The 23,775-nt window shown below is 53.0% G+C and overlaps 1 protein-coding gene across 3 annotated transcripts in view; it reads left to right on the forward strand.

The window, feature by feature from the left end:
- Nucleotides 1-407: 407 nt before the first annotated feature.
- Nucleotides 408-23,775, forward strand: part of TARS2 (threonyl-tRNA synthetase 2, mitochondrial) — a 33,102-nt gene continuing 9,734 nt past the window's right edge. Inside the window, exons 1-16 of one of the 3 annotated variants that reach the window (XM_030542451.1) lie at nt 408-575; nt 769-877; nt 1,739-1,825; nt 2,924-3,114; nt 3,924-4,047; nt 7,128-7,249; nt 9,639-9,756; nt 10,875-10,939; nt 12,143-12,221; nt 12,826-12,972; nt 13,512-13,610; nt 18,965-19,131; nt 20,154-20,316; nt 20,487-20,624; nt 21,650-21,727; nt 22,906-23,006. In XM_030542451.1, the coding sequence (XP_030398311.1) occupies nt 869-877; nt 1,739-1,825; nt 2,924-3,114; nt 3,924-4,047; nt 7,128-7,249; nt 9,639-9,756; nt 10,875-10,939; nt 12,143-12,221; nt 12,826-12,972; nt 13,512-13,610; nt 18,965-19,131; nt 20,154-20,316; nt 20,487-20,624; nt 21,650-21,727; nt 22,906-23,006 (1,688 nt within the window). In that variant the 5' untranslated portion in view covers nt 408-575; nt 769-868. Of the gene's footprint in view, nt 576-768; nt 878-1,738; nt 1,826-2,053; nt 2,201-2,923; nt 3,115-3,923; nt 4,048-7,127; nt 7,250-9,638; nt 9,757-10,874; nt 10,940-12,142; nt 12,222-12,825; nt 12,973-13,511; nt 13,611-18,964; nt 19,132-20,153; nt 20,317-20,486; nt 20,625-21,649; nt 21,728-22,905; nt 23,007-23,775 lie in introns of those variants that run through there. The other 2 variants (XM_030542449.1, XM_030542450.1) reach the window with 2 other exon arrangements.

The raw sequence follows: 23,775 nt of genomic DNA on the forward strand, positions 1-23,775 counted from the left end.
TAATAGTAAACCAAAATACTGCCATTTTTCAAAATCAAAAAGTGCTTTGAGACTTGATTTTCCCTTGAAAAACCCATAGAACTTTGAACTAAATGAAAACTTTGCACAAAAAAGGCCATTTTCTGTTGCAAAAAGTTTCAGTGGGAAATTGCCAGTCACTGTAATAGGCCACAGAGCCATGTAGATCCCTGGTTAGTTTCTGAGGTTACTCTATATGTAATCTTATATGAGAAATTTGGACAAAACTGAAAGATTTGGGTGCCCAGTTGGATGAAATGGCAGTATTGAAATTTCAGGCTTGAAGCTTAAAGGAACGCTGTTCATTTGAAATCTAGCCAATCTACAAGTAATAGTATGAGTAATTTCCAGTAGCTTACAGTGTTGCCAATTGACAATTTTTGTCATTTTTAATGATATTTGGTGTCTTTTCTTAATGCCACAGCTCCTGGATTCATGTGATTGTGTCAGAATCTCAGCTTTGGTTTGAAGAAGAATTTAAAAAAAATGGAATCTAGCCTCCAAGGTCGTGGAGAAAAACTTGAAAACATGGCTCGTAAAGATTCAAAAACCCAAAGGTGAATAAAAAGCATAACTTTTACAAGACAATAATGTGTTATTTGGGGAAAGGGGGAACTGAGTCACAATTTTTGAATTCTTAGGGTAGACAGTACTGGTAGGGAACCCCCACCCCATATTCCCTGCCCATTTTTGTGATATAATAACCACATTTCCCTTTTATGTTTTCTTTCTCTTACATTGCTGTGGAAGACCCACAAACCAAGGGAACTGACTAGACAAGTGCTGTCATGTCTTCTCAAGAGAGCTGCTGAAGATGCAAGAATTGCTGCAAAGGGATACTTAAAGAAAAATGGGAAAGGTGGTTTATTTCTGTGTTTGATTATTCAGTATGGTGTAGGGCTTGGTACCTTTCTGTGCTTTGCTGTATTTTGAAGTATGTGTCAGAGTAGAGCATAGCAGAACAGACTGTAATGTGTTCCATACAGGTGTTTTTTTAATCCTGGTTTATCCTTCCAAAGAATAAATACACAAAGGAAACTGCTGGGGGAGGGTCTCCCTCTAATCTTTCCCTTTATTGAATTAATCTCTTATGAATATAAGAACAGCCACACTGGATGAGACCAAAGGTCCATCTAGCCCAGTATCCTGTCTTCTGAAAGTGGTCAATGCCAGGTGCTTCAGGAGGAATGAACAGAACAGGTGATCATCAAGTGATCCATCCCCCGTCGCCCATTCCCAGCTTCTGGCAAACAGAGGCTAGGGACCCCATCCCTAATAGCCATTGATGGACCTTATCCCCCATCAATTTATCTAGTTCTTTTCTAAACCCTGTTTCATAGATTCATAGACTCTGGGAGCGGAAGGGACCTCGAGAGGTCATCGAGTCCAGTCCCCCGCCCTCATGGCAGGACCAAATACTTAGTGTCGTGGCCTTCACAACACCCTCTGGCAAGGAGTTCCACAGGTTGATCTTTGTTGTTCGAACAACAGTAGGCAAAATGTATGTTCCAAGGTGATTATTTGTATGTAGAATGTTTTATGTAGATTATTTTAACCATTTTTTACAGAGCGCAAATGCGAGGAAGTAGGGGGATTTATTAGTGCTGATTACACGTTGATGATGCCGGAGGGAGCGATGAACCTTTTAAAAATTAAGCCACCGCTTGGGTTGTCCAAGTACAGTGTGTGGCTTTGAACATGCCTGTTGATTTCTTTCCAGATTGCAAAGCTCCTTCGCCCGGCACCCTGGGCCAGTGGGTGCGAGACAGCGACTGGAGCCACGCGGGGCCTTGGAGCCTTGCAGCTGGTGAGTGACCGTGGCCGGCTCTCCGCGGGCGCGCGCCACGGGAGGCGGGCGCAACTTGCAGCGCGGGGCCGCGCCGTGGCGCAGACGCAAGCGGCCGGCGCAGCGCGCGGGCGCATCTCCGCCCCCGGGGAGGGCCCTCGCCGCGCGCCTGTTGCAGGACCGGCCGCTCGGGAAGCCCCGGGGCGCGGTCATTGGCCGCAAGGAGCAGCTCGGCCGGGGGGGGCCCTGCCCAGCCAGCGGGCGAGGGAGGCGGGGTGAATCCCCCGCTTGCTGCAGGAAGCCGGGCTGTGCGCCGGGGGGGCCATGCGGCTCCTCGCGCCCTGGGGGAAGGTCCTGGCCGGGAGGGGCCCTGCCTGGAGCCGCAGGTGGTACCAGGTCCGTCCGGCTTTGCATTGCAGCGTGCAGCCTCCCTGCTGCCCCCCGCCCTGGCCCACTTCTCCCTGCTGCGCCTGGGGTTGGCCCTGCGCCAGCGGTGGGGGCTAGCAGGGGATCCGGGTCGGGCGAGGGACTGGGCTCTGGGGCAGGCAGGGGAAGTGCCCCCTCCCCAGGGAGCTCCATGGGGCTAGGCCAAGCCGGCTGGGTGTCGTTTAGCTTTTTGCTGTGGTGAGCCCCCGCAGACGTGGCTGGCAGGGGGTGGCCTGGGCCAGTGAACCGTGAGCGTGTTGTCCCCACAAGTGTCCCCTATGGGGCTGTGGGTATCTTAGGGGCACCAAGAGGCTCCAGCGGCACTGGGGGCACATTGTGCTCGGAGCTGTACACAATGCCCCAGCCCCTACATCCCTCTCACCCCCCTCCCAATGCACAATATTTAGTTCTGCCATGAGTTTAGGGAACTGGACCAGAAGACTCTCGAGATCCCTTTCAATCCTATGATTCTGTGCACACCCTGCTCTAACCACTAAACAGCGCTCCTCCAACAAGAGCTGGGAGAGGAACCCTGGGAGTCCTGACTCCCAGCCCCCTCCAGCTCAACCCACTCTGTCTTGTTTCCTTGCTGGAGCTGGGAAAAGAGAACCCAGGAGTTCTGACTCCCACGCCCATCCTCTACCCGCTAGACCCCACTCTCATCATTAACTTCCTCCAGTCCCTCTTTTCCAGGCAGGCGCTCTCTTACCCCACCTCGCTGAGCGGCTCTGTTTGTACGAGAAGCTAAAGGCTGCCTACGATGAGCAATGTGTGGACCGGGCGCAGAAGGCAGGTGGGCCAATCCGAATCTCCCTACCCGATGGCCAACAGGTGGAAGGAGAGTCCCTAAGAACCACACCGTATCATGTGGCGTCACAAATCGGGTACTGGGTGCCATTGCACGTTTTCTTCCTATGAAGTTGTCTGCTTTCAAAACCTTTTAAACCTCTGAGTTCGTGTTGAGTCCATTGTCCCTAGGGGTCTGGTTTGGCTACGCTCAGTTGGACTCTGTTCATTGGGATTTAGGCACCTGACTTCCTCCTTCGAACCCACCTCCCACACCCAGAACGTTGTTACTGTAACTCACACCTGCTCAGTGTGGCCCTCTGTCCCCCTCCAGTGATGGCTGGCCCACATGGAGCCCCCAACACCGTGGCTAATGGAGCTGGGTCTCCTGGCTCCTGGGTAGAGGCAGCTCGTGCTTCTAAAACCAGAGGGCCCAGGTGCAATCCGCTACTGCTCGTGACTCGCCTGGGGAACTGTGCGAGTGATGGCCCATAAGCTGGGGGGACTTCTCCCTGCTGGGGTGAGTGTGCAGCCTCTGCTTTGGCCCCAGCAGCCCCCACTAGGCGTGGGCAGGCAGAGCACCTCATTGAGGAGTAGCGGCTCGATGAGAAATGGGTTTGCCAGCTGTAGCTGGCGGGTGTCCAGGCTGGTGCTAACCGGCTCCTTGCTGGTAGCCTCAGCAGAGAGGGTCCAGGTGTGAGTGGGTCTGGGAGACATGATCCCTCTAGCTCTGGGTGAGGGGAGTGCAGGGGGAGAACTCACTGCGCAGTTACCCTTATTCGCCCTGGGCTGTAATTGGGCCAGAGGCCTGGCTCCAGGGCCCCTTCCCCGATGCTAGATCCCCCGTCTGACTGGCCAGTCACATGTCCTGTCCTGAAGTGTGTTCTGTCACCTCCCTCCTTCCCAGCCAGGGCCTGCCTGAGGGGGCAGTGGCCGCCAGGGTGAACGGGGCTCTGTACGACCTGGATCGCCCTCTGGAAAGCAGCGCCACCTTGGAATTCTTGGGCTTTGATTCTCCAGAGGGGCAGGCGGTGAGTGATACCTGGCACAGTGTTGCCAACTCCCCATAGCAGGAAGTCACCAGCCAGACCTTGAAAAGTCACTCAGTGCAGTGTTTAAGCACTCAGAAGGAGTCAAAATTGTCACTAAACAAAATTTCCAGGGAAGTCGACAGAGAATGATATACACACACAAGTGCGCGTGCCCAGGCGAGTATAGTCACAAAATCCTTCACAAGGAGCTCAACAGTGTTAATAAAATCCATTCTGGGCTCTTCTTACTACGTTCTGTTGGACACCAAGTCAATATTGCATCTCAGCTGAGCATGTCCTTATTTTGTGATGAAAGGGGGGCCAGGGCTCAGCTGCCCTCAGTCCTGGCAAGCCCCAGCACAAATTAAGCACTTCCCAGAGGTGCTGGGGTTATGATCTGCCAAATGTGTCCGATTGGTAGGAAGGACCCTCTGCTTTGGGGCTCATGAATATTTCCCCTTTAATCCTGTGAGTTTCATTTATAAAGCAACACCACGTTAGTGCAATTGGGGAGCAGGGGGTTGTTTTGCTGGGCTTTTAATTACAACAGTTTGATCCCGAGGGGAAGCAGAGGAGGATTTATTTACAAACCGCAGCCATATGGACTTTGCTGTTTGTGTCATTGAGAGTCCAATCTCCGCCCGTTTAAGGGGGCTTGGCCTGTGATGGCAGAACTTCCCGTGGCCCTGATTAAATGCTCTCCTCTTCTCCAAGCCTATTCAGCAGAGGGCTTAAGGTTTATATGTGAGCCAGTGCCCTCTGCTCATTGGGAAGGGTGCTCTGTACACTGCAGCCCAGGTCGGTGAATTTCAGCCCAGCCTCGGCCTTGCCAGCCTGGATTTGAGCCGACAGGTTAGTGAAAGGGAGGACCCAGAGCCAGGGGGAAGAGGGCATTCGCCTGACCTGAGCTCGGCTCTGCAGGGAGCCAAGAAAGTAGATTTAAAAACAAAAATCTGCTAGCCAGATCCCTTCCCCCCCTCCCCCGCTCCCAGAGTTTGATTTTTGAGAAGAGCTGGGCAGCTAACCCCAGGCCACGCCAGGGGAAGGAATACAGGGGAGCCAAAATCAAGCTAGCGCCACCCTTGATCCTGTAGTGAGGGCTTCCTCGCTGGAGGCACGGTGCCCTTCCTCCCCCTGCCCCAATGGGGCACATGGCCCTGTCTCATCCCACCCCACCTTCCATCCGTGCGGCTCTCCTCGCTGGCTAACCTACCTCCCCTGCTCTGTCCACTTCATTAGCTACCATACCCTGCAGCACAGGCTGTGCTACCTACTACGGAGTGGTGAGAAAAAACACATTTGGGTAGAAACACACCTTGGCTAACGTGCTGCTGTCTCCAAAGTGCACCTGGCTTTAGCAAAGCATTTAATTAGCCTCCACAAACTTCTTTTCCTCGCCTGCAGGTTGCAGGGATCTCAGCCCAAGCAGCCCTGGAATGCGATTCCTTCCAAGGACATGATCAGTTGAGACATCGTGACATTGACTTGGTGTCCAACAGAATGTACCAAGAAGAGCCCGGCATGGATTTTATTGACATTATTGAGCTGTTTGTGAATGATTTTGTGACTGTTCATAGTGGTGGTTTCTTTCTCTGAATGTCACTGTCATTGGCAGTAAAAGTTGCTAGGTTTGTCACTGGTCACTTTGACACTTATTTTCTGGCTAGGGAAACCAAAACCTCCTAAATCTAGTGACAAAGTGGCTAAATTGGTGTTCAGTTGTGGGGAAGGAGCCCCCTGGTGGTAGGAAAAGGGAGCCTGGACAGTGGCTAATCTGGGCTGTTTCTGTGGCTTCTAGTTTCTGTCTCTTTAATGCCATGGTTCTCAACCTTTCCAGCCTACTGTACCCCTTTCAAGAGTCTCCTTTGTCTTGCAGACCCCCACGTTTCACCTCACTTAAAAACTACTTGCTTCCCAGTCAGACAGAAAAATATAAAAGTGTCACATCACACTATTACTGACAAATTGCTGACTTTCATCATTGTTGCCATGTAATTATAAAATAAATCAATTGGAATATAAATATTTTACTTCCATTTCAGTGCATAATATATAAAGTCATTGTATGAAATTTTAGTTTCTAATGACTTCGCTAGTGGTTTTTATGTGGCCTGTTTGTAAAACTAGGCAAATATCAAGATGAGCTGATGTACCCCCCTCTGCGTACCCCAAGGGATACATGTACCCCTGGTTGAGAACCACTGCATTAATGTGCCTGCTGGAGTGTGGGGGTCACCAAGGAAGCGGGCTTTGATAGATGATCTTAACTGTCCTTTGCAATACCATCTCTCCCAACCATACTCTAAAACAGTGGTTCCCAGACTTGGTAAGCCCCTGGTGAGCCGCGAGATGCTTTATTTATCTGAGTGTCCGCGGGTACGGCTGCTCGCAGCGGCCGCGGTTCGCCGTTCCCGGCCAATGGGAGCTGCGGGAAGCGGTGGCCCGGCTGGCCCATCTTATGCATTGCAATTGCAGAGGATTGTCGCTGAGATGCCGGACTAGCCAATGTCTCCTGCACTTTGGTATCTGACTAGCATAAACTGCACTGGCAAAAGCACAGATGAAAAAGGCTGAAAAATCAGTTTTGGTTGACAGGAGTCAAGCAGGCCAGGGATAAGGGCAAGGATTTGGGCAGAGGAGAAATGCAAAGAGTGGCTAAGCTAACCAAAAGGGAAGGTACAGCGTGTATAATGAATATAATAGTCCCTAGCTCATCTGTAGCATTTTTCATCCTTAATCTCAAAACAGTTTACAAAAGCCATCAGTATCATTGTCCTCATTTTACAGATGGGGAAACTGAGGCACAGAGCGGGAATAGAACACACGAGTCCAGTCCCCAGTCCAGTGCTCTATCCATTAGATAACACTATCTTCTCGGAACAGGCGGGCCCCCTAAAGACAGCTAACAAGGGACTTTGGCCTCCCTCTCTGAACAAGCAGGCACTCCATATGTGAGAGGCTGCAGGATGTCTGGGTTAAGCCAGTGCTCTGAGTCTTCATTGGAGCTGGGATCCCAATGGGCCAGAGCCATGTGGGACACAGCGGGCCATCACGTGACCCCAGGTCTCTTCCCTCCCCAGGTTTTCTGGCACTCCAGTGCCCACATCCTTGGAGTGGCAGCGGAGCGATTCTACGGAGCCCTGCTGTGTCACGGGCCCAGCACAGAGAGTGGCTTCTTCTATGACATGTACCTGGCGGGCCGGTAAGAGGGGAACCTAGCTGGGCATCCCAGTGGAAGGCCTGGTGGCGTCTGGATAGCATCATATCATATTTTCATTAATCACAGTTAAGAATCTTCCAGCTGGGTGACTGTAGATACACACTCGGGATTTCTGTATTACATTATAAAACTGAACTGTTTCCAGAACTAAAACAGGCTTTTAAATCAGTCATTTGTAAATGCAAGTTCAATTTTTAAATTTGTTTTTATGTTTTGAATCTTTACATCTTTAATACCTTGAACTGGAGTAAAGAATCCTGTGGCACCTTATAGACTAACAGACGTTTTGGAGCATGAGCTGTCGTGGGTGAATACCCACTTCCTCAGATGCACCTGAGGAAGTGGGTATTCACCCACGAAAACTCATGCTCCAAAACGTCTGTTAGTCTATAAGGTGCCACAGGATTCTTTGCTGCTTTTACAGATCCAGACTAACACGGCTACCCCTCTGATACTTGAACTGGAGTGTGTTTTCATTTGTGCTGGAGACGTATCAAATGCATTATATAAATAGATAACAATATTTAAGACTTTATTTCTAATTACTGAGTAACTTAATGGGAACGGAAAGCACACTGCCACTGGAAAAAGGTGATCACATTCTATCTACTGGAAATAGACCGTAATAAGCTTAGAGCTGATAGGAAACAAACAAAAGGAAGTATTTCTTCACGCAGCGCAGTCAATCTGTGGAACTCATTGCCAGGGGATGCTGCGAATGTCAGAACTTTAATACCTCCTTGCCCCCATCACCACACAGTCATGAATAGATTTAGCCTAAGAGACAGGGAAATATTAGCCCTATTTGGAAGGTGGGATCTAGGGCACCCAGAGGTGAAGTGACTTTCCCGAGGCTAAGCAGGGAATCTGTGGCAGATCAGGGAATCAAACCTAGAACAGCTGAGCCCCAGGCCTGTGCCTTAACCACTAGGCAACCCTTCCTACCATGAGGAGCAGGGCTTTGGAGCTGTGCTCTGGCTCCGGGGCAAGCTCCAGGCAAAAACCTGCAGCTCCACTGCTTCGGAGCTGCTTCAGCTCCGGGCTCTGCTCCAAAGCCCTGCTGAGGAGGGGGAACCTCCTCTGCTGCTTTGAGTGAATGGGTGGGGGCGGAGGCTAGACAGAGTCACCAGGAAGGGGGAGCAGAGAGAGGCGGAGTGGGGATAGGCCCTCGGGGGAGGGGCAGAGCCGTGGGGGGCCCCTGCCGGCAAAACCAAAAGTCAGCGCTTATGATCTCACCTTATCCATTCCCTGCCATAGCAGGGGCCTCTGGTGCATCTGCCCCTTCTGTTCTCTCCCGGTGGCTCCGCTGAGGCTCCTGTGGCCTGAAACGCTTTAACCGGGCTTGGTGCAGGGCCTGTGGGTGAAGGCCCTGGCTGGTGCTGTGCAGATGAGACTAGGTGATCTGATTAGAGATGTAAAACATGAAACTGGTAACCGACGGGTGTTAGTCTTACCATCAATATAATGCAGTTAACGTTTACAACAGACTGGTAAATCAGGTGCTGCCTGGCAGCCCCCGCCGCCAGCGGCTGCTGCTGCTGCTCCGGACAGCAGGTACCTGGTGGAGGTGGTGGTGGTCACTGCTGGGACGCATGCCGGCCAGCACATGCCCAGCCAGGTAGGGGGGAGCCACAGCTGGGAGGTTCCTGCTCTCGTCGAGTCTGCTCCAGTTGCTGCTGGGCCCCCAAATCCTTGCTGCCTTCTCCCCACTTGGTGGTGGCTTCTGCCCGCAGTGGGCTCATTGCGCAGGGCGCTGCAGACCGAAGGGAGGGTGGGGAGCATGAGACTGGGCAGAAGAGCCTGGGTGAGTTCTGCCCTCCTCTCCCCCCCCCCTCCTGTGGCTCCCAGGACCTCACGCACGCCCCACTCGCGTGCAGCCAGTCTTCTCCGGTTACGAACGGCGCTGTGCCCCCTTCTGCTGGCTGAACTGGTTACCGATTCAGCGGTGAACCAATATCATTTGAATAGTTGAAACGGGTACTTTTTTAAACAATATTTACATCCCTAGGTCTGATGGTCCCATCTGGCCTTAAACTATGAAGCCGAGTTGCAGTTGTCACGTGGGCTTGTTTGTTTTCCCTTCCGCTAGGTGGCATCCTGGGATAAACTAGCATGAAGTGCTCCACGCCGCTAGGCTGTGTCGGCAGCACCGTACCTGCCTCTGCTTCCCTGGAACCCCCTGGCCGTTACACCAATGTCTGTCCCTTTCCTCCAGCAGTTAGTGTTGAGTTGGCAGTGCATGGGGAACGGGTGCAAACGGGGGGGTGAAGACCCATTGCTAAAGCCACTCGCTCTGGCCACCTGCCAGAATCTGCAGTCAGGGCTCAGTTCTGTAACTGGGGCTTTTAAAAATGTCTCGGTCTCTCTGCAGAACCGTGCTGGGCAGCGAGCTCCCAGCCTTGGAGGAGGCGTGCAAGTCCATTGTCCGGGAGAAGCATCCCTTCGAGAGGCTGGAAGTGTCCCGAGAGGACCTGCTGGAGCTGTTTAAGGTGGACGGACGTGTTTGTCTATGTCATTGCTCTCAGCAGTCCCCACTCCCTCCAGGGCCCCAGAATCAGCTTTGGGGCAGAAGTGGGAGTCACAGAGAACCCCAGGGCCAAGTAAACAGTCGTGCAAATAGCTTCGCTTACTAGCTCCTGCAGGAGTCCCATCAGCTCCTGTGAGAAGCGATGGGAGCCCACATCCCTTGGGACTAGACATGGCCCTGGCGAATGCATGGCCAGGAAGCAGCCGTCCTTCATTCCCCTGGGGTAGGTCTGTCCCCTCTGGAGCACACAGGGGGGCTTGCATGGTTTCCAGAGCCACCCAGGGGCTAATAACCTGCCTTCCTGCTGCCTGCCCCCGCTCAGTTCAGGGTATGTCTGTCATCCTTTCCAGCTCTTCTCAGTCCAGCCAGCCCTGCCCTCTTGTGAGAGCTGGTGTTAGCTGTATGTCTAACCTGTCTGGGATTGCAGTGCCTGAGCACCTCGCCATCTTCGCTACGCTTATCCTCACCCCTCTGAGGCAGGACAGTGCTATCCCCATTTTATTGATGGGGAAACTGAGGCACGGAGACTGAGGCCTAGATTTTTAACAGTATTTGGGCACTTAACTCTGATTGATTTCAGCTGCGCTTAGGAGCCAAAAAGACCTTTTAAAATCTGGCCACAAGTGTCTTGCCCAAGGTCACCCAGGGAGTCTGTGGCAGAGCAGGTACTCCTGAGTTCCAGGCTAGCACTAACCACTGGGCCCTCTTGCCTCCAGCTCCTGTGTCTAGCCTCGCCCACATGCCTGCCTGGCACACTGCATAGGAAGTGAAGAGCCAGTCTCTGACCTAAGGGGCGTACTGGCTGCATTGACGGGCCAGGCAGCTTGCTGTAGGGAGAGGGCAGGGGGCATGTACGTGCTAGAATTGTGGGCTCCTGTAAGTGGCATTTAGATTGGAAGCTCTTTGGGACAGGGGCTGTCCGGTACTCTCTCTGTACAGCACCTGGCACAAGAGGGCCGCATTCTTGGGCACTGACATAACAACCATGAATAGCAACAGCTCAGAGCAGATTAGCTGCTAGTTGTCTGTGGGCTGTATCATTATCACTGGCCCTGTGCGCTTCTCTTTTCCTTTCCCTAGTACAACAAGTTTAAGCTGCAGGTGATCGAGGAGAAAGTGAAGTCACCGACTGCCACGGTGTACAGGTGAGCAAAGGCCCTGCAGTTTGTGGGACGGTCCTGGCGCACCCAGGGTGCTGAGCAGGGAGAGGTCTGTGACCCCTGTTCCTCCAGACTTGTGGCCCTGAGGTGAAAGTGCCCTGTTCCCCAGCCGTGTCCCAGTGCTTCACATGGTCAGGAAAACGTGTGTGTCCATCTGAATCCCACTTCATACAGACAACTGGCCATGCTGTGTGTATATTGATTGCATGACCGTTGCCGTCAGCCTTTAGTGCATGGAACTATTTGTACTGATTTCCGGTGGTGGTTTTCGAACGAGCCGTTCTGCAGCAGCACTTCCACCAGAGTAGATTGGTTTGTAACATCACGTACCGTCCTTTGCCACCAGTAGCGATTGTCCAACGTAACTTAGCACACCAACTTCCAACCCCCCCAGAAAGGCAAGATGGTGCTTGTAGGGTGCCCCTCAGTGCCCCAGCTCCATGGAGCACTTTTTTTCCCCATGCCGTGGCTGTGACCCTTTGCAGCTCCGCTCGTTAAACACGGCCACGTCCGGACACTTCGCTGCAGTTGAGTTGCGCTCAGACCCAGATCTAGGTGGCACCATGACTTCTTGGTGCCCACTGCGTGGCTGGGAAAATCCCAGCAACTAACACAGCGCCGGCTGGTACAGGCGTTCCCTGTGAAAGGCATATTCAGGGGCGGGGGCGACAATAACTGCTGGAAAGCTAGAATGTTGCAAGGGCTTGGGCCCTACCTCCCTGGGCTGGGCTGCGGATCCGGGTACCATGATGGGAGGGAGTGCGACAGAACTGGCACAAAGTGCTAAGGGCCTGATCCTGCCCTCATGGCTGATTGCACAGCTGGGTGGGAGCGGGAGGCGTGAATCCACTTGCAGGCGTTGTCCCAGGTTCTGATCCTGCACCCGTGGAAGTGACGTCCAAGTTCCCTTCACGTGAGCCAGTTGCATTGTGGTCGTGCCTAAGAGCCTGAGTCACAGACCGTGACCCCGTCGTGTTAGGTGCTGTACAAGTGGAGCTTGCATGCTAAGTCATCGGCCCCTTCGGACCACCTGGGGCATCTTCTGACTTTCCCCTCTGCTCTCTCATTCCAGCCTGGCATTTCTCACCTCGCCCCTAGACCCGAAGCTGCCAACCTGTCTGTGACCCACCTGTTGTCTGCTCCTGGCTCTCTGTCTGTGCTCTGAACCTTGTCCTCTCCTTTCCCCAGGTGCGGGGGTTTAATCGACCTTTGCCGAGGTCCCCACGTCAGGCACACAGGGAAGATCCAAGCGCTGAAGATCCTGAAGGTCAGTGCTAACCCCAACCAAGCTCAGCTGCTGGCATCGGTGGGAGGGAGCCTGGTCTAATGAGCGTGGTGTGCTGGGGGTATCGCTCTGCCACTGGGCAAGCTGCTTGAATTTAGGGGAGCCAGTGCCTCAGTTTCCCCCCAGCTGTAAAAATTCCAGCAGGAGGGTGGCACACTTCGATATTAAATGCCTGATATGGTCATGCTCTGCACAGAACATGGGCTGTGCTTTGTCAGAGGATCTCTAAGTGCTTTGGAAAAGGAGTAGGTACCATCCCTGTTTTACAGGTGGGGAAATCGAGGCACAGAGCAGGTGCGTGGCTACCCAAGGTCACCCAGTGAGTCCGTTTCAGATTCTGTTCTTGACTCTGGCTCCTTGTGTTTTATATGAAGCCCATCACCATAGCACCTAACCCAGGAGTCCTGACCCCCAGCCCTAAGTGCTAGACCGTGCTGTTCCAAGAGATGCAGAAGCTTTTGGCTTTCTGGAGCAGTTGGAGGAGTAGGCAGTAGAGCTGCGTGTTGATCCCAGATTACCCTGTCCCAGCCAGTATGGAGCTCAGCCCTTTCCTCTGGTGATAGCTCTCTTTCCCACTTCTCGACAGAGCTCCTCCGCCTTCTGGAAAGGAGACCCCTCTCTGGAGTCTCTGCAGCGGGTGTACGGGATCTCCTTCCCCAGCCCCGTACAGCTGGAGGAGTGGGAGCAGCTTCAGGAGGCGGCAGCTAGCCGGGACCACCGGAGGATTGGCAAGGTAGGAGTCAGTGTGATCACCCCCGGCTGAGTCGCTGCAGCTACATCTGTGTTTGTACAATCCAACCCGCTGGCTAAACTGTCCCCAGTTCTGAACAGGCCTGGAGTGATCAGTACCTGCCCTGCTGATTGGAGACCTCTTGGGTTGGAGAGGTGCCCTGCAAGACCCCGCTCAGGCAAGCCATTGTCTTCCGTTACCATGCCATGTCTCCCGCCTCAGTGAAGCCCGAGTCTCTGTCTCCACCTTATGGATCCCATAAGAGGCTTCTGCACCTGCTGCTGTTTCCAGCTGCCGGGCTTAGTCCTTAGAGCATGGATCCAGTCAGGAGCAGCGCCACGGTTTTTGGCACCCTAGGCGCAGGGCCGGCTCTAACCAGCACGCCTGCGGGAGGTCCACCGGAGCCACCTGCCGCCCTCCCAAATCCTGGCGCCGGCCCTGGATCCAGTCCCCCATGTAGGGGTTCATTGCGTGTAGTCATCCCGTATCCTGCCTCCCCCTCGGTGCGGCGCTCAGGGGACCTTCTCTTATTCCCTCCCCAGGAGCAGGAATTGTTTTTCTTCCATGAGCTGAGTCCTGGGAGCTGCTTTTTCCTGCCCAGAGGAGCTCACATCTACAACACCCTGATCGACTTCATCAAGGTACGGGCAGCCATTGTTTCGGGGTTCGCTTGGTTGCGTAGGGGGCTGGACTCGGTGACTTCGAGGTCCCATCCAGCTGCTGCATTTCTGTGTTGCTGTGGCTTCTTCTCCATGTGATATCCTGTAGATCTTCCTGTCCCAAATACCTCTGTGCAGCTGTGACTGTCAGCCCAGGCTCTGTGCATCCTGGGAGCAGACTCACGCCAGCCCCCTCAGCACAGTCATTGTGTGCAGAGCTCCAGCACTGGCTCCCTGGTCAGCGTGGCCAGAGGTGTTTTAACCTGGGTCTGCTATAGATTTCCTTGGGGAGAGGGCGGAGTACAGGTTCCTAGCTACCTGGGTCAGGGAGCTGTGCTAGAGGCCGGCCAGGAGCATGGCTGCATCTAGCTAGCCGGGTGAGGTTGGGTCCCCAATTCCCAGTGAGGTAGGTTATCTTGGAGGTGTCTGTCTCTGGGTCCCAGTTGCACAGGCTTCCCAGGGGGCATCCACACCCTGCTCCCATCTGGAAAAAACATGCTGGAAAAAAACATTGGGCCTGTCTATTGTAGGTCCTTATCTAGTGCCAGCACTGTAGTGTCTGAGCACTGCAGACCAGTGAATGTATTTATCCTCACCCATCCCTGTGAGGCAGGGTAGTGCTATTGTCCCATTGTACAGATGGAGAAACTGAGGCACAGAGCAGCTAAGTGCCTTGCCCATGGGGAGTTGGTGGCAGAGCAGGAATTGAACCCCAGGTATCCCATTTCCTAGGCTGGTGCCCTAACCTCTGGGCCACCCTTCCTCTCCTCCCCTACCTAGCCAAAAAGAAAAAGGGGGGGACATAACTCCCCTGAAAGCTATGAGCAAACCCTGCTCCTCAGTGGGGAACCCGTGGGATACAGACAGGTGCATAGACATCCCCTCCCATGGCTGTTCCCAAGAGACTGTGCAATCTGGCCCGTTGGACTGGGGCTGTGAGCAGAAGCCTCGAATTCATGGAGGACTCTTCCTTTCAGTGCTTGTCTGCGTACAAGCCACTCTCGGCGGCACCTGCCCAGCGACTCGAGTCCAGATTCCTTTGGCCGGGAGAATCTGTTGGGGGTCGTGCTTTGTAAGCACTTTGTCTCTGCTGTCCAGGAGACAGAATCTTCTAACACGTGATATCAGCAACCTGGACAACCTAGAAACGGCCAAAGTCGCCCCAGAAGGAAGCCCTCTGCATCTGCCCCTCGTCCGACCTCCTCGTCCTCATGGCAGCAGATGTGGCTCCTTGGTCAGGAGCAGTTTGCAGATTTGTTGGGTCTTGCCAAAGCCCATTTTGGCTACTGTGTTTGGGCTGTGCATGCTGCAGCGCTCATATCCTGGGCACAGGCTCGCTATCTGTTACCCCATCGTGGAAATGGGGCTTCCCTACTCTCCCAGGACCAATGCTGACCCCTTAACCTCCTCTGTAGCTTAAGCACGGCCCCTCCCACATGTACACTTGGCCTCTGCTGGGACACGGGATAACAAAGCAAACGGGCGCACAGTTCTCCATAAAGGATCCAGAGCCTGATCACCCTCTAGCGCCCACGGGAACTGTACAGCTCAGACCAATCTGGGAACACCCCTGTACGCGTTTCCCTGCCTCGGTTTTCTCACTGTTCTTTAAGGAGTGCAGAATCCCTCTCCTACACGTGGATTCTCCTATGGCTCATGGAGACTTTCTCTCTCCTATGCAGCTGGTTTCTTGTCTTCCTCTTTCTTGCCCAATCTCCCGTTTGCTCCCTCCTTGCCTCACCCAGTCTCTGTGGTTTTAAAGACTTAACCTCACTCAACACCTTGGCTCTTTGTCCTGTTTGTGGACAAATTCAACTGCTCCAAACCCCAGCCTGGCCCATAAACGCAGGCAGACTGATTTTTCCCAAGCTTCAGCTGTCCCATTGTCCTAAGGTGTCCCCCCTATGAATGGGAGCCTTCCAGGTTAACCAGCCCTCCGTTGTTCCTGGTGTGGGTGACACGTGAGCTGACTACGCCTACTGCGCGGCAGTCCAGCAGACAGTAATCGCATAAGATCAACCAGAATTCCTAAATTGTAAGTAGACAGATTCCCAAATCGTCTCTCACCATAGATCCCCTCCATCTGGGAACTGAAGGGACCGCTGGAGGTCATAGAAGGGGTTGTTCCATCCAGTTCCAGACTCTCTCTCCCTCCCCTTTGCTTTCCCTGACCGTTTTCTCAGCCCCTCTCGCAGGAATCAGAGTGGTAACCGTGTTAGTCTGTGTCAGCAAAAAGAATGAGAAGTACTTGTGGCACCTTAGAGACTAACAAATGTATTTGGGCATAAGCTTTCGTGGGCTAAAACCCACTTCATCAGATGCATGCAGTGGAAAATACAATAGGAAGATAGATATAGATATATATATAGAGAGAGAGAGAACATGAAAAACTGGGTGTTGCCATACCAACTCTAAGGAGAGTAATTGATTAAGGTGAGCTATTATCATTAGGAGGAAAAAAACTTTTTTGTAGTGATAATCAGGATGGCCCATTTCCAACAGTTGACAAGAAAGTCTGAGTAACAGGAGGGGAAAAGTTATCATGAGGAAACAGTTTTTACTTTGTATAATGACCCATCCACTCCCAGTCTTTATTCAAGCCTAGACATGGATGGGTCATCACACAAAGTAAAAACTGTTTCCCCATGCTAATTTTTTCCCTCCTGTTACTCACACTTTGTCAACTGTTGGGAATGGGCCATCCTGATTATCACTACAAAAGTTTTCTTCTCCTAATGATAATAGCTCATCTTAATTACTGTCGTTAGAGTTGGTCTGGCAACACCCAGTTTTTCATGTTCTCTCTCTCTCTATATATATATCTATCTCCCTACTGTATTTTCCACTGCATGCATCTGATGAAGTGGGTTTTAGCCCATGAAAGCTTATGCCCAAATAAATTGGTTAGTCTTGGAGGTGCCACAACACTCCTGCGAGAAGAAAGAAGAGTAACGCTGGGAGCTGCAAGCACCTGTGAACCTCTTGTCTAGTGGGAGAAGTACCTCAAGGGGCTTTAATAATCTTCCCTAGTTCCTATCTAGCTCTCTTCATCAGTACTTCTCAAAGTACTTTACAAAAGAGGGCAGTATCATTATCACCATTTTACAGGTGGGGAAACTGAGGCACGGGGGTGGGACATGACTTGCCTGAGGTCCCCCAGCAGCACAAGTGACGACATTTTACTCTCATTATTTTCTGATTGCCAGAAAGAAAGGAGGCTGGGCCAGAGGCAGTTGAACGTCTTTAGTTCAAAAGCTCAAATTCAGGATGGTGCGTCTGGCCTCTGCCACCCCAACCCTAGATCCATATGACTGGCACCTCGAAGATGCCTTTTTCTAGATAGCGATTGGTGCTGCCCACAGAAGGTATCTGAGATTTCAAGTGGACGAGTCCCATTACCAGCACAGGGAGCTGCTATTCGGCCCTTCTGCAGCCCCAAGAAGATTCTCAAAATGCAGCTTATTTCAAGAAACAAGGACAGACCAGTTTTTCCCATATTTAGACGACCGGCTCATTCATGGACAGACAAGTGACCGTCTCCATTCAGCTTTTCCTCTCCGTAGCTCAACAAAGAAAAGTCACTGTTGCCTCTGACCCAAAGGACAGTTTATAGGAGCTACTTCACAACAGCAGTGGCTTATCTACTGCAGGAGAGATTTCAAGCCATGCTAGGCCTGTCGTCCCAAGGCGTCCCTGGGAACTCGGCTTAGGATGCTGGGTCCCCCGGCCTCCTGCACATACGTAGCTCAGCATGCTAAACTTCATCCTCATTGTGTGCAGGGACAGCTTAAGTCTGTGTCAGCCAAGCAGGCACCCCCAGGTTCTGTCAGTGCATATTCCCCCCCCAGAAGTCCTGTAATTAAACCGGTAGAAAGACCCTCTGAAAGACCCTCCTCCCACCCTTGGTGACAGATGCCTCCACAATGGGTTGGACGACCTCCAGATGTGAGGGGTGTGGAAGACTTCACGCAAATCCTGGAGCTAAGAACCATGCGTCTCGCAGGCGCAGCTTGTCTCCTGCTCCTAAAAGGTCTGACTCGTCAAATCGTGATGCACCATACATTGCAAGGTTGATGTGTCCCCCTTTCAAGCCATCAGCTCCACGTTTCATCATTACATCAAACCCGCCTTTCTGGTGGCAATAACTGTGGCTGGAAGGGGAGGCAAGATACAACGGCAGATGGCAGGGCCCCTGCACACAATTTTTCATAGACTGAGTGTCTTTGAAATCTGACTGACAGTGATATCTGACATTCCTTTAAATCGGGTTATCCACCTACCTGTGGGGTTTTTTTCCCCAAAACCACACTGTAGCCAAGGGAAGGCTAAGCTCCCACGCCCTTGATGTTCTCAGGACACTCTCCTCCTACATACATAGAACCAAGTCATTGAGGGTGTCCTCTAGGCTGTTCATAGTTTATGGGGACGAGTGGCAGGTCAGGCCGTTTCTGCATGGAGACTTTCTATCTTGATCTTTCCTTGTATCAAGCTGTGCTCTGAATTGTCCAGTGTAGACCCTCCAGTGAGTGCACCAGCTCGCTCTCCGGGAGCACAAAAAGGGTCTGGTGCTTCTTTGGGAAATGTTCCTGTACTGGAGATATGTAGGACAGCTGCCTGGGCTTCGGTGGGTGTGCTGATCTGGTGTTACAACGTAGGGGAAGACTCGATATGATGCTAACTTTGCTCGGGCTATTGTGCAGCCACTGTGTAGGTAGACTACTGTGATCTAAGGTGCTGGTTGTGAGTCAGCAAAACTGTGTGTGTGTGTGTACACAAGACATTGAATCTGCAGTAGTTCTACCTTCTGGTAACTGTGGTACTTGCAGATGTGTTGTCCATATATAGTCCGTGATCCTTCCTCGCTACCACAGAGTTTGCTTTCAGATGGATTCCATATTAGCGAAGGAACTAAGGGGTGGTTGGGGCCGCCCCCCATGTCCTCAGTTGGAAGCATGAGGACATTTGAGGTAGAGGCACAGCCCCCAACAGACACTGCTCGCTGGACAAATCTAAACTGGAGTGCACTTGGTATAGGTACACCAAGAGTGGAATGTGTGTGTGCGCGCGCGCACACACACTGAGTCGTAAGGCAAGTAATTTCCTTTAATCCCACTTCTCACACCATCATTCTCTGTGACCCTTAGGCACATCATTTCTGCCTCTTTGCCTTGGTTTCCCATGGGAAAGGAGGATGAGCTGTGAGTGTGGGTGGTGCTCTGCAGATGTGACACTCTGTGTCGTTACTAAGTAGCATTCTCATTGCAAAGGGCCCAGTGTCTCTCAGGTCTGTGCTCCCGTGAAGAGGTCACATCTTGTGTTTTCTGCCCCCACTGCAGAGCGAGTATCGGAAACGTGGGTTCTCGGAGGTGGTCACCCCTAACATCTATAACGCCAAGCTGTGGGAGCTGTCTGGCCACTGGCAGCACTACAGCGACCACATGTTCTGCTTCCCAGTCGAGAACGAGACCTTTGCCCTCAAGCCAATGAACTGCCCTGGTCACTGGTGAGTGAGGCACCCGAGGTCTGCTGCAGGCTGGCTGTTCGGCTAGGGCAGTGGTTCTCAACCTGCGGCCCAGTCAGCAGAGAGCTGCGGCCCATGTGACCTCCTCAGAGCCATACAGGCAGCATTGGATGCTGCCCACATAACTCATTATGGGCCACGTATGCAGCCCACAGCGGTAAATAGCTTGAGAACCACTGGACTAGGGGGATCTGTGATAGAGGCTGGGGAGGGGGCCGTCTAGTGGGTAGAGGGGTGGGGTCGGGCTGGGAGTCAGGACTCCTGGGTTCTATTCCCAGCTCTGGGAGGGGGGTCTAGTGAGTAGAGTGAGGGGTGCTGGGAATCAGGACCCCTGGGTTCTATTCCCAGCTCTGGGAGAGGAGTGGGGTCTAGTGGGTAGAGTGAGGGGTGCTGGGAATCAGGACCCCTGGGTTCTATTCCCAGCCCTGGGAGGGGAGTGGGATCTAGTGGGTAGAGTGGGGCTGACTGGGGATTGCCCTTGGTTTTTGCTTAGCGCTGTATAATAGTTACCTATCGTTAAACTCTCGTAACGCCATTCAGGTGGGAGGGGGAGGTGATACTTCTTAAAACTATGTATTTCAGATAAATCAACAGCCTGCTAGCCCTGGGGTCTGGACCAGAGGTCCAGTTTGGTGTCGCATTGATACCCAACAGCCCATGTTCAGCGTGGACAGTACCCGGAGGGACCCCTCTTGCAGCTTTGTATCCATGGCACGTTTAGGCCTTGGCTTCTTCGTCCAGGCTGCCATGGAGGTGTCTCGTTGTACCCCAGCCACTCACTCTGCTCTGTGGCCCCTGACTTGCTGCTGGGTGGGAGTGACCCTCTTCCCACCGGGGTCCTGGCTTTCCTGCCAGAGAAGCAGCAGCAGGGGCTGGATCAAGGGCAGCCCAGCAGCTCCCTTCCCTGTTAGGGCCTGCTGCTGTCTCAAAGGGTCCTCGGTGTGCTTCTCAGCAGGGCTTGGGCAGGCTCTGATTTCCCTTCTTCCTCCATTCTGCCCCATCAGCCTGATGTTTGCTTACCGGCCCCGCTCCTGGCGGGAGCTGCCCCTCCGCCTGGCCGACTTCGGGGTGCTGCACCGGAACGAGTCCTCGGGGACCCTGACCGGCCTGACCCGGGTGCGGCGTTTCCAGCAGGACGACGCTCACATCTTCTGCACCCTGGGCCAGGTGAGCGTGCAGAGCTGGGTACCCCGAGGGGGTGGGGTAGGGAGTAATTAACAAACCATCCCTTCCTAAATGCCCTCCCTCCTTGGGATCACCGTCTCTTTGGGGATGGGCGCTGCCTTCCGTCTCGTCCCATCCCCCAAAACTCCTTGTGTGGTGTGTTCCTTTCGCAGCTGGAAGGCGAGATCGGCGGATGCCTGGAATTCCTGCAGGCCGTGTACTCAGTCTTCGGCTTCTCCTTCCGCTTCTACCTCTCCACACGCCCGGCAGGATTCCTGGGCGACGCTCATGTGTGGGAGCAGGCCGAGCAGGTGGGGAACACTCCCCCCTTTCCAGCAAATGCAGCATGTGTCTAGCAGTGCCCCATGCACCTCCCGCACCCTGAGATGTGGGTGTCCCACGCTGAGCAGGGTCAATCGCCGTCCACCCCTTGGTAGGGGTTTTAGAACCCGAGTGTCCTGGCAAAACTCCAGCCTGCATTCTGGCACTCTGAGCTAAGCGCTGAGCAGAAGGGCGGCCTTGTGGCTAAGGTCCTGGACTGGGGTTCAGGAGACCTGGGCTCAGTTCCCAGCTCTGCCACTGACCTTTCCTTGTGACTTTGGTCAAGTCACTTCATCTCTGTGTGCCTCAGTTCTCCCTGTCTGTAAGATGGGGATAACAACACTTCCTTTGTCTGCCTGAGCTATTTAGAGACTCTCTCATTCTGTGTTGGCGTGGCGCCTGGCACGGTGGGGGCCCTGGGCTGGGCTTGGCTAGGCATCTGGCATGATGGGGCCCATATGTCAGCCAGGGCCTGTACCCGCCCAATGCAGCAAGGGCCCTGATTTCAGTTTCAGATCTCTAGGCACTGCTGTAATAAATCCCTCTGCCTGTTCATTTGGGTGTGGTGTTTGCTCCCCCGCCCTCCAGTCAGGTTGCTGGTGCTGGTGCCCCGTGACTGTTGCTTACTTACCCTGGCAGGGGGCGAGAGGCTGATGTGGTTGGGTCTGAGTGATTTGACAGCTCTGTTTTCTGTGGCACAGAGCAGCACTTGGGGGAGTTGCCTGGTACAGACCCTCGTGATTGGATCCCCATGCCACCTCTCGCAGTACAGTGACACTGAATAGACCCGTCTGCTATAGCATCATCCCCCGAGGCAGGGTCCACTTACCGTACAGAAGATGCTGCTCACGCGGCCGTCGCAGCTGGTTGGCAGGGTAGATGCTGGTCGGCTTCTTGTCTCCTGCAGTGACTTTCAATATTGAATCAACCCTGTGACTAGCTGACAGCGGCCATGGGGCAAAAGGAGCGACCTGGGGCAAAAGGCATCTACTCACTTAACCCCTTTGTCTTCCAGCAACTGGAGAAAAGCCTCAATGATTTTGGGCAGCCTTGGGAGCTCAGCCCAGGCGACGGGGCATTTTATGGGCCAAAGGTTAGTGACCGCTCGATGACCATCAGTTGTTGGAGCCAGAACTCCTGGGTCCCGAGCCTGCCACACTTGCTTTGCCTTCTTGGGCCAGTCGTGTCCCTGCTTTCTGCCTCAGTTTCCTCACTTATGGCGTGAGAGTAGTGACTCGGCTGTGAAGAGCAGGAGGGGCCATTTTGATTCTCTAGTCTGACTTGCTGCCTCGCACAGGCCAGAGAACTCACCCAGTGATTCTTGTGTCAGCCCCAACACTTGCGGCCGAGCATAGCGCATCGGTGATCCTTGCCCTCCCTCGTGAGGCACAGCGAGCTAGGGATGGAAAGCACTGGGACTAGCTCGGCACAGTTGTTTTAGGAGGCTACACGAGTGTCTTAAAACATATGGGCTCTAATTTTGATTAATTTACAAAACAGCTCAATTAGTAGAAGCTAATGCAGGGCCCGGAATTGAACCCATCTTGTTTATACCCATTCCCCCCACTCCGAGTTCTGGGATCAGCAAACTGCGGGTTTTAATCAAGGATGACTAAGACCTTGGTCCTGCAAACGCAGACACACGTGAGTAACTTTACTCATGTGATTGGTGTGACTGACTTTACTGCTCATGTCAGCTGTCCGGGTAACTCACCTGTGCAGGAATCTATTGGCCCCTGGGACTGGATTTACTCACGGGAGTAGTTATCTATGGAATGTGCAAGGAGCTGCAGGATTGGGCCCTCGGGTGACTTCTGCCTCAGCCATGATTTCCAGCATGCAAACACCGTGACTTTTGGACTTTCCACCCTTGAAAGAGACCTTGATCTCTGTCCCCCCCCAGGATCAGCTCATTGCTGGGCAAGACTCCTCCATGAGTCTCTGCAGACATGGCTCTCCGATGTGCAGTGTTGCAGGGTACAGGTGTCCTAACAAACAGCCATGTGCTAGGTGTTTCCTGGGACTTAATCGGCAGCTGGAGCCGAGACTGTAGCCTGGAGTTTTTGTCTGGGCTTATCCCTTGCTCCCCCCAGAGATCATTGCTGCTGCTGTAGCCATACATAGCGTGGAGGGGATAATGCGTAATGACTTTTTTCCTGCCTTGATAAGCTAAGTTGTATCACCACGGAGACAGGGTTCTGTTTACAGTGCTGGCCCCTCCAGGGTCTGTTGGGAAATGAGTGACTCACCCGTCTCCACCTGCTGTTTCAGATCGACATTCAGCTCAAGGACGCCCTGGGCCGATACCATCAATGTGCTACCATTCAGCTGGACTTCCAAATGCCCGTGAGGTTCGACCTGACATACATCAGGTATAGCAAGATCTGGGTGCTGCTTGTCTGTACAAACGGTGTGTTTGTAGTGAGCTGGGGGTAAACCTATCCCAGGCTAGCCTGCTGCTCGCTAGCCGTCCGTGTAGATGGTGCTGCCGTGCACTCAAAACTTTCAAAACCAGGTATGTCAAAGCACAGTAGGAAACTTGTAGTGGACGGTAGCAGTGGCTGCATGGACAGACTGGCCCAAGGTAGATTTACTCTCCCAGTTTGCCGCAAGCTAAGTGTTGTGTAGACAAGCCCTTAAACCCAGCATCTTGGCCAGTAAGGATCATATGGTTGGGGGTAGCTTTTGAAAGGGTTGGGGTCTTGATGTAGCCCCATGATGAACGTGTGTTATGGCTCCCCCTCAGTGCCTGATCCCTAGAGGATGAGAGTCAGGGGTGCCTTGGCTCATCAGATCGAGCTGTAGCAGCTCATGCTTTTAAGAACGTAAGAACGGCCGTACTGGCTCAGACCAATGGTCTATCTAGCCCGGTATCCTGTTTTTCAACAGTGGCCAATGCCAGGTGCTTCAGAGGGAATGAAAAGAATAGGGCAGTTATCTAGTGAGCCATCCCCTGTTATCCTGTCCTAGCTTCCTGCAGTCAGAGGTTTAGGGACACCCAGATCGTGGGGTTGCATCTGTGACCATCTTGGCTAATAGCCATTGATGGACCTAGTCTCCAGGAACTTACCTAGTTCTTATATACTTTTGGCCTTCACAGCATCCTCTGGCAATGACTTCCCCAGGTTGACAGTGTGTTGT

Source organism: Gopherus evgoodei, chromosome 24, assembly GCF_007399415.2.
Source record: "Gopherus evgoodei ecotype Sinaloan lineage chromosome 24, rGopEvg1_v1.p, whole genome shotgun sequence".
In the NCBI taxonomy this organism is placed as follows: Eukaryota; Metazoa; Chordata; order Testudines; family Testudinidae; genus Gopherus; species Gopherus evgoodei.